At 39.8% G+C, this 19025-nt stretch overlaps 1 protein-coding gene across 1 annotated transcript in view; it reads left to right on the top strand.

Moving 5' to 3' along the window:
• The first annotated feature begins 3159 nt into the window (after positions 1–3159).
• Positions 3160–19025, top strand: part of TEX10 (testis expressed 10) — a 52412-nt gene continuing 36546 nt past the window's right edge. The window contains exons 1-6 of the mRNA XM_027643835.1: positions 3160–3234; positions 6276–6464; positions 7277–7983; positions 13327–13570; positions 15608–15720; positions 16545–16783. Coding sequence (XP_027499636.1) covers positions 6285–6464; positions 7277–7983; positions 13327–13570; positions 15608–15720; positions 16545–16783 — 1483 coding nt within the window. The 5' untranslated portion in view covers positions 3160–3234; positions 6276–6284. The remainder of the gene's footprint in view (positions 3235–6275; positions 6465–7276; positions 7984–13326; positions 13571–15607; positions 15721–16544; positions 16784–19025) is intronic.

Raw genomic sequence — 19025 nt, 5'->3', positions numbered from 1 at the left:
CAAAATTGTATTAGTTTTATTCTATGAACAGACACAGGAAGGAAAACAGTTCACTGACACAGAAATTAAAACACAAACCACTGTTTTAAAGAAACTGTGAAGAATTTCTGGAATGCAACTAAATCTGTTCTTGTCAAGCAGAGATGGAATCAGAGTTCTTACAGTTAATTTACTCTCTATGTCTAGGGACAGTATTAATGCCTTCTTAATGAAGGTGAACTTGATCACCTTGATCTTCAAATTCTGAATTCTGAAAGTAAAACCAGAAACATCTTTTTTCTGTTTGTTTTCAAAGTGCAGTACATTATGTGAATTAAAATAATAAAATCAGAATGTTCAGCTGTTGTAAATGGCCATCTCTGGGACAGCTTCTTTTTCCTCTTATTGTGGAATTATTCCTAGTGGAAATAGAATTAAAATTAAGTTGAGTTGAGGTGGGTGTTTTCTTGGGTGCAGGCTGAAAAAGAAAAGACCCTCGAATCTGTAGCACAGTGGTATATAATGGTTTGAATGGTGTGTTGCAGGGTGCTTCTGCACTTCCCAAAGACAGATGAGAAACCTGAACTGTCTAAGTGTCACAAAGGGTATGGTTCTGGAAATATTTTCAGAGAGCACAGTCTAACAGAGTCTATTCAGCTGTATAATTATTTTCCTGTTTTTTTTTTTTCCTGGTGCAAATAGACGCTGAAAAAGCATAGTATTATTTTGTTCTTGTGCCTGCCTCCTTTTGTGATGGCTTAGTATATTCTTATACTAATGGAAAACTGTATGTTCATTCTGAAACAGATTTTAATGTTTTCCTTGTGCCAGTATTGCAAAGTAAGCAAAAAATGCATTATCTTTACTGATGATGCTTAAACATTGCTGTTGACTGTATTTAGTATTATATATATATTTTGGGTTCTTACAGTAACAGCAAGGCCGACATCTGGAATAATGAGAGAACTAATAGAGTTAAAAGTCAGGCAATAGCAAGAAAAATTAAACCAAGAGAAAATTAATTTTTCTGTAAGCTTTGGTTTTATATCTTGTTTTTTTATACATTCTACTCAGAGACCAGAGAGCTTTGAGGAAGTGATTTTTAACAAAAAAAAGTGCAGAACTCTTACTCCTCACAGAAGGTGTAAAGGGGAAAGGAGAAGAGTGTTTACAGGTCAACTGACAGAAAATGAAAAGTTTAAAGCATGGAACTGCAGAGTTACTGTCCGGTGTGAATTGTGATGATATCTGTTTCAGGCAGGTATGGAAACATTCTACTCTTGTGTTGCTTCCTGGGTCTCTTTCTAACTTGGGAATTCATTACCCCTTTGGAGCAGCAAATTTCATCTAGATATGAGTGTACAGATTGCAAAGTGTGCCTGGTGGTATCAGTGTGAAGCCTCAAATGCTAATGCTGTCTCTGGAATGCCTTCACTGAAAGAATCACCACATTTAGGTTGGAAAAGACCTCTGAGATTATCAAGTCCAACCTATGATCAAACACCACCATGTCAACTAGACCATGGCACTAAGTGCCATGTCCACTGTTTCCTTAAACACCTCCAGGGACGGTGACTCCACCATCTCCCTGGACAGTGGCATTTTATTCAAATGCCTAATCACCCTTTCTGTGAAGAAATTCCTCCTGATGTCTAAAACCTAAGCCTCCCCTGGCACAGCTTAAGACTATGTCCTGTTGTCCTGTTGCTTGCTGCCTGGGAGAAGAGACCAACTCCACCTGGCTACCTCTTTTCAGATAGTTGTGGAGAGTGATAAGGTCCCCCCTGAGCCTCCTTTTCTCTAGGCTAAACGACTCCAGCTCCCTCAGCTGCTCCTCACAGGACCTCTGCTTATCTAAGTACTGGTTATTATTTTCTTGCCTCCTGTAGCGTACCCTGCTTCATGGGAAGGAAACACATCTTCACAGAATCACAGAATATACCAAGTTGGAAGGGACTCACAAGAATCATCCAGTCCAACTCCTGCACAGGACCATCCCCAAGAATCACACCACGTGCCTGAGAGTATCATCCAAAATGCTTCTTGAACTCTGTCACATTTGGTGCTGTGACCATTTCCCTGGAGAGCCTGTTCCAGTGCCCAACCTAACCCTCCCCTGATACAACTTCAGGCCATTACTTCGGGTCCTGTCACTGGTCACCACAGAGACCGGTGCCTGGCCCTCCTCTTACCCTCTTTTTGTGTACAAAAAGAGCTGTATACTAAAAAAACAAGCCGTACACCTTCGCAGTGCGTTCCCTCAGCGCAGGGATCCCCAACTGGGATCTCCCGGGACCGCCCCGCCTCCAGGTGGCGCCAGCGCACGCGGCCGTGGCGGAAGCGCGCGGCTTCTTCCCGCGCCGGCGGGGGCGCGGGGGGCGCGCGCTGGAGGCAGCGCCGCTCACGTGGGCGGCCGCTTCCGGCCGGGGCGCTCGGCGGGGGCGGAAGCGGGGCTCGCGCTGCTGCGCGCGTGGTTGGTGAGTGAGCGGGCGGCCGGCCGGCGCGCGGGGCGGCGCGCGAGGCCTGCCGTGGCGGGAGGGCGGGGAGGAGGAGGAGGAGGAAGAGGAGGAGAGGAAGGAGGCGGCGCCCGGTCCGGGTCCTGGTCCTGGTCCCGGCGCGGTCCGTCCCGGTCCGTCCCTGCCCGCTGGGGCCGCCGCCGCGCTCGCCCTGCCCCTGCGCCAAGGGCCGCCCGCCTTTTGTGCCACCCGCCCTCCGCTCCCCTCCCCGCACGCTCCTGCTCCGGGGCGGCGGGAAAAGCGCGAGCGTGGCCGCCGTGGGCTAGGAGCCGCTCCAGGGGAAACCGGCGGCATCGGCGCCGCCGCCCCCGCCCCGTCTCCCGCGGCAGCTTCTCTCCTCCTCTTTCTCCTCCTCCCCCCCCTCCTCCTCCGCCGCCGTTCCCGCCTCTCCTGCCGCTGCGGAGCCCCGGCTGTTCCCTGGCGCGGCGGCGGCGGCGGCTCCTCCCGGGAGCCCAACCCGCGGCCTCCCCGGCGCCGGGCGGGCACTGACGCGCCTTTATTTGAACGCCTCGCAGAGCGACTGGAGTGGGGCGGAGGGAAGCGGCGCTCGGGGAAGAAGCCAGAGGATGTCCCGGGACGGCGAGGAGGGCTGCGTGCCGGCCTAGACCCGCGGGAGGAGCCGGCTCTCGGGTGCGGCGTGCGCGGCGCGGGCCGGGCGGCGCGGTGCGGTCCAGGCGGCGGCGGCGGCGGCGTCGGGGGATGCGCTGCCGGCGCGGGAGCCGCGGGGAGGTGACCGCCAGTAAGTACCGCTGCCCTGTGCGGGGGGACAGCTCGCCCGGAGGGAAATCCGTATCGAGTCGGAGGAGTTTTAGTTAGGGCGTGTGCCTTGCCTTCGGGTTTCTCAGGATTTTCCTGATCGCTTGAGCAAGGTAGTGAGGTTCCCTGAGGATACGGCCTCAGAGCGGCGAGGAAGTAATTACAGAATCAATTAGGTTGGAAAAGACTTCTGAGACCATCGAGTCCAACCCGTGACTGAACACCACCACGGCATGTCATGTCATGTCCCGTCTTTCCTTAAGCCCCTCAGGGACAGCGACTCCACCACCTCCCTGGGCAGCCCATCCCAATGTCTCATCATCTTTTCTGTGAAGAAATTCCTCCCGATGTCCACCCTAAACTCCCCCAGGCACAGCTTTTTATTGTGTCCTGTCGTCCTCTCACTGGTTATCTGGTAGAGGAGGTTGACCCCCACCTGGCCACAACCTCCTTTCAGGTAGTTGTAGAGAGTGATAAGGTTACCCCTGAGCCTCCTCTTCTCCAGACCCTTCACTGCAGTGAAATAACAGTTGAAACAGTTGCTCCTTTTGGTTCTCCTCTGTTTCTCTGGGTGACTTGAGTGATACCTCAAGTGGCTTCTAAAAAGTGCCGTGCACAGCTTTATGTTAGAGGAAGCGTGCATCAATTTAAAATTGTTTTAATGTTCTGGGTTGTAAAAACCACGTTAGTGCATAAACTATTAGGAGCACTCAATCATGTTGGAGGTGGGCCAAGTGAAAATACACAGAATCACAGATTAGTTAGGGTTGGAAGGGACCTCTGGAGATCATCTAGTCCAAACTCCCTGCCAGGGTAGGGTCACCTAGAGCAGGTTGTACAGGTACATGCTCAGGTGGGTTTGGAATATCCCTAGAGGGGGAGACTCCACCACCTCCCTGGGGAACCTGTTCCAGTGCTCTCCCACCCTCAATGCAAAGAAGTTCTCCCTCATGTTGAGATGAAACTTCTTGTGGTTTGGTTTATGGTGCTCAGCATCACTGAAAAGAGCCTGGTACTGTCCTCTAGGCATCTGCCTTTGAGGTGTTTATATGCACTATTGAGATCTCCTCTCAGTCTTCTCCAGACTAAACAGGCCCAGCTCCCACAATCACTTCTCATGAGATAGGGTTGAAGTGAAAAACAACAGTTGTTTCAGTAAAATATTTACATAGTTTCATCGGCTGTATACAGTTTTTCCTGATGTCTTTCCACACAGTGGTTGCGGGGCTTTAGTTTTGTAACTGTTCTATCTCTCTATTTAGTGTATTACGTATGAATTGTAAATGAATAGGCTTAGATTACCAATTTATTTCCAGAATATGTATTGCAGGGTAAACTGTGCTGCTTTGTTTTAGTAGAAAAAAGTATATTTTCTAAACCTCATCCCTTAAAAGAACTTAATTGACTTTGTTCAGGCATGTGCACACCTGTATTGTGAAGTTATTCATGCTAATTGGGAGCCAAACATTTCATCTTGTAGAGTGAGGCTTCCTAGATATCTGCATCAAAGCAAGCCTTGTAAGTGAAAATAATATTTATGTCAAAAGCTTCTAGCTATTTCTATATATCAAGTAGTGAAAAATCCTGTAATTCTTTCCTAAAAGTTGCATGTGGTAAAAATCAAAAACTTCTAAACCTATGATTGTTATAGTTAGGACGCTAAAGGACCCTTTTATTTTGGCACCCAACCCTAAGTTTTTAAAAGTTGATAGGTTACTTATGCTAAATTTATACTTTAGTTAAAGTGGTCTTACATATAACTTTTTAAGATGGCATACGAAAAGTAGAAATTTAGTTGTAGTCAAATGTTTGTATAATCAGTTGTTTAAATTGTTTTAAAAGAATAGAAAATTACAGTTTAATTTAAAACATTCTTGAATTATTATCCTGATGATGTCTATATGAAATATTCTAATACAGGACAAATTTCAGCTTGAAGTCCATTGGGAAAACCAGCTGTAGAATTCTATTTTCTAGAATTCTAGAGTGAATAATGATCACATCCACCAGAAAAGAATCATTGCTTGGATATATAATTTAGAAATTTCTGGGTTTGACCAGCTGTTGTATTGTTGGGGGTTTTGAGTTGGACTGGGGATTTTTTTTGCTAGGTTTTTTTTGTATTTTAGAAGATTGAATAAAGGAACCTGTGGTGTAGTGTTTGTTGGGGCTTTTTGGTGTATTGATGTTTTGGGATTTTTTAACCTGGTAGAAATAAGAGTATTTCAGTATCAAAGCAGATGAATCAAAGCCAAAAAGCCATTTAGAAGCTTATGTGGGTTTTCATTTGCTTTGGTTATTGTACCTCCATTCTAGTGTATCTTTACAATTTAAAAGTGTAGTGACTCAGACTACCTCATTTCTTATGCCTTATTAAATATAACTTTGTTTCCCAGTCTCTTTTTACTCTATATGTGCCCATTTAACCTCTTCCCTCACTCCCCCTCCTTCCAGTTATCATTTTTTAAATGCACAGACTGGATTTTTCAGTGTGTAGTGGAAGTTTTCTTAGGTTTGTGTCCTGCTGTTATTGGTGAAGGCTTGATTAAACCTGTGATTTTACCTGTGCAGTCTGTGGTGTTAGTGATGGACTTGGTAAGTGATGTCCAAATGAAATGAAGCAGTTCGCTGAGATCCTTGCCTTGGCAAGAATCAATTATGTAAAAAATTGCTTTGTTGGCAGGAACTTTTTTAAAAAAAACCCAAAATCGGCAACTTAAATCTGATAAAGCAGTGGCAGGTGATGTGGCAGATTTTTTGGTGATGTTTTTCAATAAATTAGTTCTCAAGGCAAAGACAGCCAAAGGAGCAGCAGAATGTTTTCAGGACACTAGAAGAACAGCTGCACGGAATCAGTCTGCATGACTGTTTAGTCTGGCATCTTGTCTCAGAAGTGGACACTAGTTTATGCATAGAAAAAAGAATAAAAACAATAACCTTTGTTAGGAAGTTACTGCTCTTCGGTGGAAAAGCTGTTTTTGTTGTGTGTATTATCAAATTAAAATTCTGAATATCTTTTTGCAGAGAATCAGAATGACTAAAAAAAGGAAACGTCAGGAAGATTTCCAGAAAGTGAAATTTAAAGTTGGGAAAAAAAAGCCTAAACTAGAGAATGCAACTGATACTACCTTCAAAACAAAGGCCATACAAATTCCAGAGCAGCTTAAAGAAGATGGAGTGCTTCCTACGCAAAATAGAAAACTTAACATCAAGGTACAGTGTGACATTGCATTCTGAAACTACAGAAAATTACTTGTCATTTATCTGGGTTTACTAGGTTTACCAGAGTTTAGGAAAAATATTTATTTCTAAAAAATTAAAAAGACTCCAGCGGAGTATCTGAATACGGCCTTGTTGTCCTTGACAATAATCTGACCCGTGAATTTAATGACTCAGTTTGCTGGACCACCATGTAACCCAAGAGAAAGGTTTTCATCAGTGTGAAGAACCAGTGGCACATTGATATAAGTGTCTAGGATTAACATTCAATTTTTGAAACCCTTGGATCGTAACTTAAAGGCAGGGTTTTAAGAAGCTTCCTGAAATGATGTTTCTAAAGAATCTTGTATTTCTTGGGGGGCGGGGGTGGTGGTTTTGTTTTCCTTCCTTTGTGTTGTCTTCTGTCTCTTGCAGCTCTCTCCTTAAACTGAAGAAAGTTGTTGAGGCTGAGATTTTGTAGTTCTACTTTCGAGAACAAGAGTGAGAGGACTTACTTTTGGTCATCCCTCTTTTGAGTCAGTAGGGTTGTGCATAAAGTTAAGAATGAGGAGTATCTAATGACCTGAAGGACAAGTTATAGTACCTTGTTTTTCCTGTCATTGAATTCTGATGATTTGTTCATTGCTGTGCTTTACACTAATACTGTGTTTGTTCTCAGCATGTTTACTCTTATGAGCAGCAGTACATCATAAGAATAGATGCTGTATTTTTTGAGTGTTTAAGAAAAATGAGCTGGAAATAGTTGGGGAAGTTTAAAGAGTTTCAAATAATAATGATAGCAAGTATGTATGTTTGTTTCCTTTTAGGATCTACTTTCACAGATGCATCACTACAGTCCTGGGGTTAAGCATAATGCACTTCTTGGACTCAAAGACCTCCTGTCTCAGTATCCATTTGTAATTGATGCACACCTTTCCAGTATAATAAGTGAGGTGGCAGCTGTGTTTACAGACAAAGATTCTGGTGTCAGAAGAGCAGCTGTTCACCTGCTGCAGTTCTTGGCTTCAAAAATAAGAGCGGAACAGATTGCTCCATTTTTTCCTTTGGTAAGTGCCCATCTCTCTAGTGCCATGACTCATATCAGTGAGGGAATTCAGGAAGATTCATTGAAAGTCTTGGACGTTTTATTGGAAGCATACCCAGCTCTTCTTACAGACCGCAGCGTTATATTGTTGAAGAATTTTGTAGAGCTTATTTCTCACCAGCAACTCTCAAAAAAAATGAAAAGCAGGGACAAACTTTCCTGGATGCTTTCTGTTAACCCAAATCGCAGAGTAACTTCTCAGCAGTGGAGGTTGAATGTACTTACCAGGCTCAAAAAGTTTCTCCAAGCAGTGGTAGATGGATCCAGTGAAATAGAGGATGAAGGGCTTCAAGAGCAAAAGGACAGCCCTCATTCTGTGAGGAACCCAATATGTATAAGTTGGAAGCTCCATGCAAATAATCAGCAACATATACAGCTGTTTGAAAATGGTGGCTTACGACCAAAGATCAACTCATCATTTAGACTGAGGTGAGAAAATGTTAACTAATTTGGGAATTAATGTCAATTTCATGATCACAATTTTTTTGTTGTGGGATTGTCCCTTAGCTGTATTTTAGGACACTTAATGTAATGTGCAGTCTTACTGCACAGGCTTGAAAATACCTAGCAGGTAACTGTGCTATGTGTATATCATGAACTTTCCAATTATAAAAGCTTTATTTTATGTTATTCGTAACAGTTTTGGATGACCAACTCTATTAGGGTGTTTTTGGAATGCAAACTGACTACTTGCAGGTTGTTGCAGGATATCCAACAGACCTAGGGACAAGCAGGCAAATTTCTTTACATTAAATGTAACTTTGTTTATGATAATGAATTTTACTGAACTTTTGTACTTTTTACCTTCAAGAGTCTGTCATAAGCTTAGAAGTCTATTTTCTTTGACTATAGCTCCTTTTAAAAAGTACAGCATGGTAAGAAGTGTCTGGTGGTATGAAGTTCTGTTGAATTTCCAGTTCTAGATATTTTTAATCATGGGGGTTTTTACCTTCACTGCAGATAAAAGATGTCTCATCTGAGACAGGCTGATGAATATGGAAGAAAGTGTAGTGTGCTTAGTGACAGAAATGTCTGTGTGGGTTTTAGTTGTACTCTAAACAGATGTGAGCTGAAGTTAAAGGAGAAATAAATAATTGTTTTTATTTCTTTTGCTCCTTTCTGATTCATCTGCTAGAGAGGAACCTCCCATCCCTCTTTATGGTACTTTTTAAACATTGGCATCTTCATGTATATGCATTACTGGAGATATTAACACACCTGCTGGTAGGAGACCTGGAACAATGACTTGAAAAATGGAAGCAGTTTAGCTGTTACATAGCTGTTACCTGTAGATACCAAGGTGGTTTGAAGAGAAACCACAATCCTTATTTGGCTACTGGAGAAGACTGAATAAAAGGTTCGTTTTAGTGGTTATGTGTGAAATTCCAGTAGTGAAAAGTTACTGTGGTGGTTTTTGTATTTGCCACTGAAATCTTTTCTAATAATCTAAAGATGTTTAACTCTGTCACTTCCAATCCCAAATTCATCTAGGAGATCAGTGGCAAAAAAAGGGTATAAACCCCACTGCCTAATCCATTGCTATGTCCATCTTATATTTTTGAATAAATGAAGTGCAGGAGAAGATGTGTTCTGTTTGAATAGCACAGGTGTTAGCCTGAATTAGCGTTTCCCATTTCTGTCATGGAGAGACAGACATGACCATCCATTACTGTTCTCCTAGATTTCCTTTCTGTAGGTAGCATTACTTGTGGGAGGTATAGGCAACATACTAAGCTCAGTAAGATGTGCAGTTTATTCTCATAAAAGTGGTTTTTAGCATAGATGTTCAGTCATGACCAACAGTATCAGCTGCAGGTAAAATTTTATCGGGAAACTAGACTGGTGAAGCCCACTTAAGGCAGGGGAAGGGTTCAGTGCTGAGCACAAAACAGTCTTATTGACTTCATCTTTGCAGTCAGAAACACACAATTGTGGACCACTGTGTATCAGAGGATTCTTGTATTGTGCCCTGAGTGATATGCAGTGTGTGATATACCATGCCCTGTAATAGCTGAAGATGCATTGTATCCAAGGTCTAGGAAAGTAAACTTTACATCTGGTATCACCTGAACTGGATTCCGCTTTTCTGAGGAACTAGATTTTGGTGAAACGTCGTGATCCACTTCTGGTTATAAATACTTTCAAAAAGATGTTTGCAAGCATGAGAAGGAACCAGAAGAATATAAGGAAACATGGCTAGAATCCAAGGCGAGATTGGCAAAGCAAGTGGATGGCAGCAGAAAAGAAGAATAGAAAATGGAAGGATCATCTGCAGAAGGTACTAAAATGTTCTCATTTTATTTGCAATTTTGTGTATTTTTGCTATATTTGTTTTTCACAAAGGGCCAGTACAGCTTGTTTTAGTGGTTATGTGTGCAATTCCAATAGTGAAAAGTTGCTGTGGTGGTTTTTGTATTTACCACTGAAAACTTTTCTAATAATCTAAAGATGTTTAATTCTGTCACTTCCAACCCCAACTGTGGCCTTTTATGGGCATTCCCAGGCCTCTGCTCTGGCCAGTACTGCAAGGACAGAAATCAGTTCTAATAAGAGGTGCAATACTCAGACTCTGTGTGTGTGTATGTTTAAAGAAGTCATAAACCATAAGTAACTATTTGCAGTGTTGTGTGGTATTGATGGCCTCATCACTAATACTGCAAGTAAGTTTCAACTTTGTTCTTTAAAAAGTAGGCTTCCAAACACCATAACAGTATGCTAAATTTTTAAAGTTCCTGTATCTTTCTAATCTTGCAAGTTCATTGGGTAGGAATGACACCTAATTGATAATCTAGTGGTTATGAAAAGAGATTTTCAGAATCAGTTTGGGGTATTAATGTTCAATAAAAAGGATAGATTCCAAGCTTTGAATACTGGGTTATTCAGTGATGCAAGTCTTAAGACTTAATTATCCTCTGTTGTGCACTAGGTCTTCCTACTGTGTGTAAATTAAAATTGCAGTGAATTAGGAGATTGTTAGAATGTATCCTCTGCATTATGTGCTGACTGAGCTGTTTTTGCATCAAACTCATTTCAGGTGTGGAAAAATGGAAAGCCTTCCCAACTTTTTGGATTGGAAGTGGTGCTGGAGAGAAGCAGTAGACCTTCAGATTCTGCTAAGAAAAGGCAAAAGGAGGCTGGAGAGAAAAGCAAAGGCTTGAGAGACCGAAATGGAAGCATATTCAATACCTGTATGGTGTGACATGTACATCAGATGGAAAATGCAGTTCACTTGGTGTACTGAGTGTTTGCTGCGATTGGCAGTACACCCAGAGAAGAAGGACAATAACCTGGCTTAAATTGCAAGCCATAAAAACTTAGGAACTTCCAATTACTTTTCCTATTTTAAGGACCAACAAGTTGTTTCTTTATTTTCTGTTTCTTTTACACTTTCTTGACTTTGCTTTGCTGAATTTTTCTTATCTTCTTAGTCAAATGGCAGATATTTTACACATTTTTCATTTGTTTGGTCCTGCTTTATAAAAGTAGCAGCATTTTAAAGAAAAATTATATCTTAAGGGGTACACAAACACTTTGCAGCTCCTCTCAATAGTATTTCATACTGATATGAAGCTAATATGCGTTGTAGTGTTTCTAAGAACCACCTTACTGTTAAAGAATAGTGATAACAGATATGTGACAGAAAGATTAATTGACATCAAAGCTTCCCAGTTCCAGTGAACCTGTATTGCTAAGGATATTGTACTGATCAAATAAATACTGGATAGATTACTATATATTTTGTCATCATCTGTTACTGGCACTTAGATTTTATTTACCACTTTTGTTGTTAACCTTGAATGTGTGGCATAGTCTTATCTTGAGAGACAGGGGCTTCTTTTTCAAGGGTACATGAAAACTGAGCTAAGTATTCTTACCCAAATGCTTTCAACAGCTGGGAGGGAGTATCTCTTTTGGCATGAATTCTTCCATTTTCCATTACTTGTTTCAGAAGAGTGCTGAAACAGTTGGTGTGTGTGTGTTACCCTTTTGTAGGAACTTTCAGGTGTTGCCAGCTTCTTAGGTTTCAGGCACTGTTCACTATTTAATGGGGAGATTTTTGTGTTCCAGAAATAGATTGCTTGAGTTCCAGAGTTCTGCTGTAATATCAGGTATTCTTTGTGGAGAAATTATGAAAGACTACTACTTCAGAGCCATTTCAGCCAATTACTGACATTTCAGACTCTCAGCTGGGTGTGTAATCCTGTCGTGGCATAGCATTTACAGGACAACTGCACTTTTTCAATGAGATCATAGTCTTGGCATCAACTGGCTTGTCCAGTGATGCTTTAGAATTCATTGTGGTTATAACTGGAAGGTGGGATTGATCTACTGTGTCTTAAGATGACTGAGAGTTAAAAAGTAAGATAGAATCATTCATCCTAAACTCTTTAGTGTAAGAAACTGGTGTCTGTTGCAGTGTCTGCAGCATAGAAAGGACATAAAGCGACAAAAAAGGACAAATAAACTGAATTAAATTTACTAGATGTGTTGGTTGCTGCATTTAATGCTAAACTGTATAAAATATTAAGATAGCTGATAGTTGTAGTAAGTACTAACAATATATTTATTTCTTATGACCAGTTATGTTTCTGCTTGTCCATTTATTTTGTGGAGCTTTAAATTCTCTCTCCTATCTTACCTGCATTGAAAAAGAGCTTGTATTTATCTCACACTTTCTTTTTATTCCTTCTTCCTTCACCTTTTACAGTTTGTTAAAACCTGGGGTTTTTTTTGTTTTAGTCTTTTTCTGGAGATACCAATTTCAACTAGAGAGAAATGACAGAATAAAATTTTCTCTTACATGCACTTCGTAGATGACTGCAACAACATGAGAAATGTAGCTTCATAGAAGGATGTAACTAATTGGATAATTTAGAAATGACAGGATGAGTTTGGAAAACTGCTTTACCTCCTTCAATCCAATATGAAATTAAAATACTTGTAAACAGAATTTCTCAGCGTGTCTGTGTAAAGAAAGCAAATGGTTTTCAGATCCTATTTTGAGTGTATATGTAAAGAAAAAGCACTTGGAGAACACTGAAATAGAAAGGAATTTAACAGGAGGTTCAGTGTACCAATTTTATGTATGTTATGGTAGGAATTCCCTGCTATGAATTAGAAAAAAAATGAAAACTATTATAGACTATATCATCATTTTTTAATGTCTTTAAATGATTTTATCAGATAATTCTAATAATTTTCCATCTAATTGCTTTCCAGAGCATTATGGCTAAACATCAGGTTGGAACCAAAGTTATATTTTTGCAGAAATATTTTTTCCCTATTAATATGAAAACCATTGTGTTTATTATAGCTGGAGATAGTTATTACCTGTAATAAACCTCATGCCTTTGATGATACCTTGTAGTCAGTTTCATTATTTTGCTTTAAGGAGCTTAAAGATTTTTTTATATTTTGTTGTGCTGAGTACAGTGAATTCCTACCTGTTGCTTGAAGATAATATGATAATGCAAATCATATTTCTCCACTTAATAGACTTTACATATAACAATGGGGAAAGAAATACTGAAATCTAAGAGGTTATTACGGAGGTCCACAAACTTGCAGAGAAACTGGGGAGGTTTGTTGTAAATGGTTTGAATTCCCTTTCTTCCATACTGAAATATCTAGCAAGAAAGCCAGCAAAAAATTTAATGTGATAAGAAAGTAATTTTTCCTGTTATTGAGAAATCAGGGAAGTGGTATTACTGTAATTTTTTTTTTTAGAGGTGTGATCTTTATCTTTTATCTTTTTTTGCTTCTGTTGTTTAGGTCTCTGACAAGTGTAATGGACAGTGCAGAAAAAGGCCTGTCCTCGGCTGAAAACTTAAAAGGTTTTATTGAGATAATAATTCCATTACTGATTGAGTGCTGGATTGAAGCATCTCCTGCACAATCAGCTCCCATTCTTGGAAACCTTTTGGAATCAGAATCTCAGCAGCTTATGCAGCAAGTGCTTAGTATAATACATTTGTTGTGGAAGCTCACAAAGCGACATGATGAAACATACAAAATGGTAAGGGAGAAATGATCCGTGGCATAATGATGACGGTTCTTTTTGTTTTGATTAGGGACTAGTGATTTGGTGATTGGAAGTAGTGGAAATACTTTATTAGGAGAGAAAAAGCCTAGGTGTTGAGTAGAATTTGAATTTGGATTTTGTTAAGTCTCTTACTCTAGAAAAGAATCTGTTGAACTGAGCAATGAGTTCACTTATAGTCTCCAGGAATCCTCCTTGACAGATTGCAGCACAAAAGCTTTTGAAACTGTAAGTGATATGGAGAAGGGGAGCATTTTGTCTCCCAGATATCCTCTAGAATATAATTTTGAACAAAGTGTAGAACAGAGTTTTTTGTTCCTTGTTTCTGTGTGTTGAAACATTTTTTTATATGTGGGTGGAAATGAAAAACCCTAAATGGTTGGAAAGCTAGGAGGTAAAGATGGTGTGAGATCCTATAATTGCTTGGTGCAATTTGTGTTCCTGTGTCATGATTGGTAAGATCATAAGACATCGCATCAAAACCTAAATAAGCATTTTGGGAAAATATTCTTGAAATTTTTTGACCTAGTTCTTTTCTGTCTTTTACCCTGATAAGTGAATTCCTTTTTTTTTTTTTTTGGGTAACTTTTACTGTTCTTCGAAAGATTTTGCATATTGAAAAGAGAACATGATTTCCTTTTTGGCTACTGAGAGTAGTTGGAAGGAATGTCTTGACAACTCTTTGCTTTACCTGTGTGTACAGCTGTAGGTTCCTTTGCTAAATGAAAAGCTACACATAGATGGCTTATTGGAAAATATTTGTGAAATCATTACATTAGACCAAAGTTACCCAACATATGTGGCCTGAGTGTGTCTGAACATACATGTTCAGTGTGTCTGAACAAAATATGCTGTTCCCCTTGTTCCTTTTCCTCTTTTCTAGAGGGCCTCTTGGAAGCAGGCAAAAGGCAGGGACTTGGCCAGGTAATTGTCTATGGCAGACTACTGCCCCTAACCTTTTTCTTGAGGATACTGCAGAGCTAATGCCCTTAGCCATAGAGTACCTGCATTTTGGTCACATGAAAGGAATGCTCCTGTGTCAAGATGTGAACTGTTTTGGATACACACACAGTTGAGTTATAACCTTAGGATGTTTGAGGGGGGGAAAAAATTCTGAGGTTCATACAACTTGTTTTTTGTGGAGCATATTTCATTTTAGATAAGATAAATGGTTTGTCTTTTTCTTTATAGTGAACTTTATATACAAAATGCATTCAAGTGGCTCAGTTTCGAAATGAAAACTTTGCTTATTTAATAGCTCTTGGGCTTACAGGCCAAAGTGGAAAACTACTCTGAATATGCTTAGTGGAAAGCTATTGATCTTTGAAATAGTTTAATGGTCATCCTCTGTTCTTAATAGTTGAATATCTAAAAGATTATTCTGCCTGATCAATTTGATAGCAATGCAGGCTTTTAAAGTGAATTCTGCGGGACACTTTGTAGAATGATGACTATGAGTGTCTGCTAACCCACAAAGTAAAATTGTTTTAAAATATTGAATCCTTTTTCTGTAAGGATGGCCTTTCTACTGAAAAATGTTCTGTCGGTGGGCTTTCAAATACAAGTACATGAATGGTAGGGAAAGATGAAAGCAGTATTAGAATGTATCTTAATGGAAAACTCAGGACAGTCACTGCAAATTAATCAGATTTCACTCTGATTTTAAGTACTAATAAATTAATACAAAGGCACTTTCAAATCACAAAACACTGAGTTTAGTATTGCATATATCTACATTAATATGTGCTAAGAAAATACACTGGTCCAGTTGGGATTAAATGTTGCTCAGCTTAATTTACATCATCATTTCACTCCCTTGTTTTGTGGACCTGTGGGTTCATGCACAGGACTTCACATTTGCATCTGAAAGTAAATATATATATATAAAATTTGGAAGCAGAAGCTGATGTTCCTGTTTTTCATTCATTCCAGTAATGGATTTTGAAAAATGATTGTGTTGATGTATTTCACTTACTACCATGTTTCCTGTCTGTGATCTGCTTTCCTTAACAGGAACTATGGCTTCGAATGAATTACCTTGTTGATTTCAAGCACCACTTCATGCGTCATTTTCCTTATTCTGTACAAGAAACAGTAAAACACAAAAAGAAAGATTCATTCAAAGGGTAAGAATAAAATCATCATCATGTAACAGCTTTTAATTTCATAAGAGAACTGAGGCAATGTGAGTCATATGCTTTATCGAGTATTAAGTTTTTAATGTTGGAAAACTTTTTATTGTGTATTGGTTGAAGATCTGTAGAAAAGTTTTTATAGGAAGGTAGCATTGCTTTCAGTTGGAAAGTTTCAGTTGTTCTTTATAAAAGTATTGTATAGGAAATCATCTGAATAGCCTCCAGTAGAAACCGAAATGCTTCCTTGAGGAAATTATTGGAAGTCTTTTTTTTTTTTTGAATATTTTTTTTCTTGAATATATTCTTTTATTGAACTCTTGATCTGGAATTTGCATATTACTGAATGATGGCTGTGTTAGTCTAACTAGTTTCATATTTCTACATGTTTTCTGCAGTTGACTGCTGAATTACATGAAAACATAGTTCAAACATCTTTTTCACGTGCAGTCTTCTAGAGTTGCATTACAGGGCTGGGTAAGCACAGCTAGAAGGTGAGATGGGACACACTGTGGTATTCCTATATGGCAAAGCAGTACTGGAACAGGAGAAGCCAAACTCTTACACATTTTTTCACTGTTGAGTTATCAGAGTACATGCACCAATTCTGTTTTTGTGCAGGCCAGTAGCAGGTTATCTCCCCTCTCAGCTCCCAGATGTGAGACTGTATTCATGCAAAGTGTGTTCTGAAATAATTCTGCACCTTTGCAGTCTATGTAGAACACCGGTGTATGCACAAGGGGTATCAACTGCTGTCCATTTTTGTTTCAAAAATAATTTTTTGAAATATTTCTGTTTTCCCCCCTTCCTCCCTTTAGGCACAAGAACTGTATGACATCCTCAAACAATGTAGACCATCTTTTACTGAACTTAACCTTGTGTGACATAATGGTTTCGCTGGCAAGCACTTCAACTCTTCAGACAGACTCTGGTTGGCTGGACATGATAAGGAAATTTGTGACAGATACTCTTCAGGATGGCAGCAAGCTGAATAGCAAACAGGTGAACAGATTGCTTGGTGTGACTTGGAGGCTAATGCAAATACAGCAAAACAAAGGTAAGATGAATAGTTTCTGAAAAACAAAATTATGCACTGACAAAGAGCTTGAATTATTCTAGCGTTTTCAGCTTGCTGCAGCTTATCCTCAGCTGTTACATCATAATGTATTTTGTCGTAGAGGTAAATTGAATTTCATGGTAATATCCCTGTGTGTATAGCATTGAAAACTTTATTTTTAGGAGTGCTCTCATACTGTTGATAAGCAAAGTATGAATATATATTTGTACCTGTTTCCTGTTTTTACTTCTGAAGATACTCTTATAAATGGGAAGATGAGCTTTATGTTGAAGAAGTAATTACTAGGATGTAGAGATGCATGATACTTTAATAGTCCAAACCTTTTTTAAAATCATTAACTGGTAGACTCAGTACTGTCAGATGACCATTCCAGTTCTTTGATGGTATAAAATGCCAGGGTAGTTCTGATGGAAGTTGCTGTTGAATCTTTTCCAAGGTGTTTGATCTGAATCCTTTTCCAAGAGAAAATATTTCCAACTGTGACTGGCAGGATCAGTACAGTATTTTGGCTTGCCTCTTTCTTTTTAAGTACTCCTTGGCTATATTCTGAATGAGACCATGTCTATTAAGTGGTTGAAATAGAAATTCTTTAAGAAAGGAATTTTTCGGTAAATTTAAAAGTGGCAGTAGTCTTTTGTCTTACCAGTCTGATAGAAGTGAATTCCACAGCCACACAACCAAATAGTTTATAGAAAATGCTTTGCCCTTAGCAACAGATTTCATTGTTAAAGTTGCAAGATGAAAAATGTCAAATGTCCCTCAAATATATTTTGGCAGTTAGTCCTTCCAAATCCATTTTAATTGGGAATCTGTCTATTCCTATGTCCCTGGTGATAAAGATAATAACTAATCATTCCTACCTGCACTTCAAATTTAGCTTTGTGTTGAAGGGAAATAATAATCGAGAGTCAGAGCTGAGCTAAGGTAGAGGAGTTGCTACTCAGGAGAGCAGTTTCCAAACTATTGTTAGACTGTTAAATCAGATACTTTAGGCTTTTCCTTGTAATGAAACATTGATTTATTTTTTTTAACTTTGTCAGCCAAACTTTTACCAAGTAGTAGATAATGGCTTGTGATTTTCTACCCCAACTGACCATTTTAGTGCAATAATTTTCCTCAGGAATCCAGAAAATAAATAAACACTAAAAGGAGTTTAAATTAAGTTGTGAAAGATTAATATGTATGGATCTTCTCTGCTGATCCTGTAAAGGTTCAGTGAGAAATTGGTTATCTCGCAAATCTCTATATGTTTGTGTGAATGGTTTATCTCATCCCTTCAACATAATCCTTGTGCAGTACTAAAAACCTGACTAGATGTCAGATTACAGTTAATCTACTAGCTGGAGAGAAAATACAGCCTTGACATGCTGGAAAAATGGCCTCATGGTTCAACAAGGAGAAGTGTGGAGCCATATACCTGAGGGGGAACAAGCATGTACCTGTACATGCTGGGGGCTGAGCAGCTGAAAGTAGCTTGACAGTAAAGGACCAGGTGGAACCAGCAATGGCCCCTTGCACAAAGAAGGCCAGTGATGTCCTGGGCTGCATTAGGAGTGTTGACAACAGGTTGAGGGAGGTGATCCTGCCTCTCTGTTTTGCACTGGTGAGGCCACTCCTGAAGTGTCCAGTTTTGAGCTCCCCAGTACAAAAGAGACGTGGATATATGGAAAGATTCCAGCAAAGGGCCATGAAGAGGATGAAGACACTGGAGTATCTCTTCTATGAGGAAAGGCTGAGAAAGCTGGGACTGTTCAGTCTGGAGATAACAAGTTTCAAGTTCTCATCAGCATATCTACATATCTGAAGTAAAGGTGCAAAGAAGAGGGAGCCAGGCTCTTTCCACTGGTGCCAGTGACAGGACAAATGGCAGTGGGCACAAACTGAAACACAGGAGATGCTGTCTGAACATCGGGAACACGCTTTTCACTGTTAGGGTGACCAAATGCCGTCCTTGAAGATATTCAGAAGTTGGACCAGATGACCTCAAGGTTCATTCCCACTTCAAACATTATGTGATTCTGTGGAAAAGACACTTCCTTTTTTTTTTTCTGATGGTGCTCTAGAAATTTTGTACTTTGTATTGTCAGATGGTACTGCAAAAAAAGTAACTCTAATTTGTTTAGAAACTATCTGACATTGGGGAATATAAGGGCCTGGAAGGGTATGTGTTTTTTAGAAGACAATGCAAAATTAAAAATGAGCCATTACAATAAAAAAAATT

The sequence above is a fragment of the Corapipo altera genome, unplaced genomic scaffold, assembly GCF_003945725.1.
Source record: "Corapipo altera isolate COAL_440 unplaced genomic scaffold, ASM394572v1 24b, whole genome shotgun sequence".
NCBI lineage: Eukaryota > Metazoa > Chordata > Aves > Passeriformes > Pipridae > Corapipo > Corapipo altera.
Note: the sequence above shows the minus strand (reverse complement) of the source record. Positions and strands in the feature narration are given on the sequence as shown.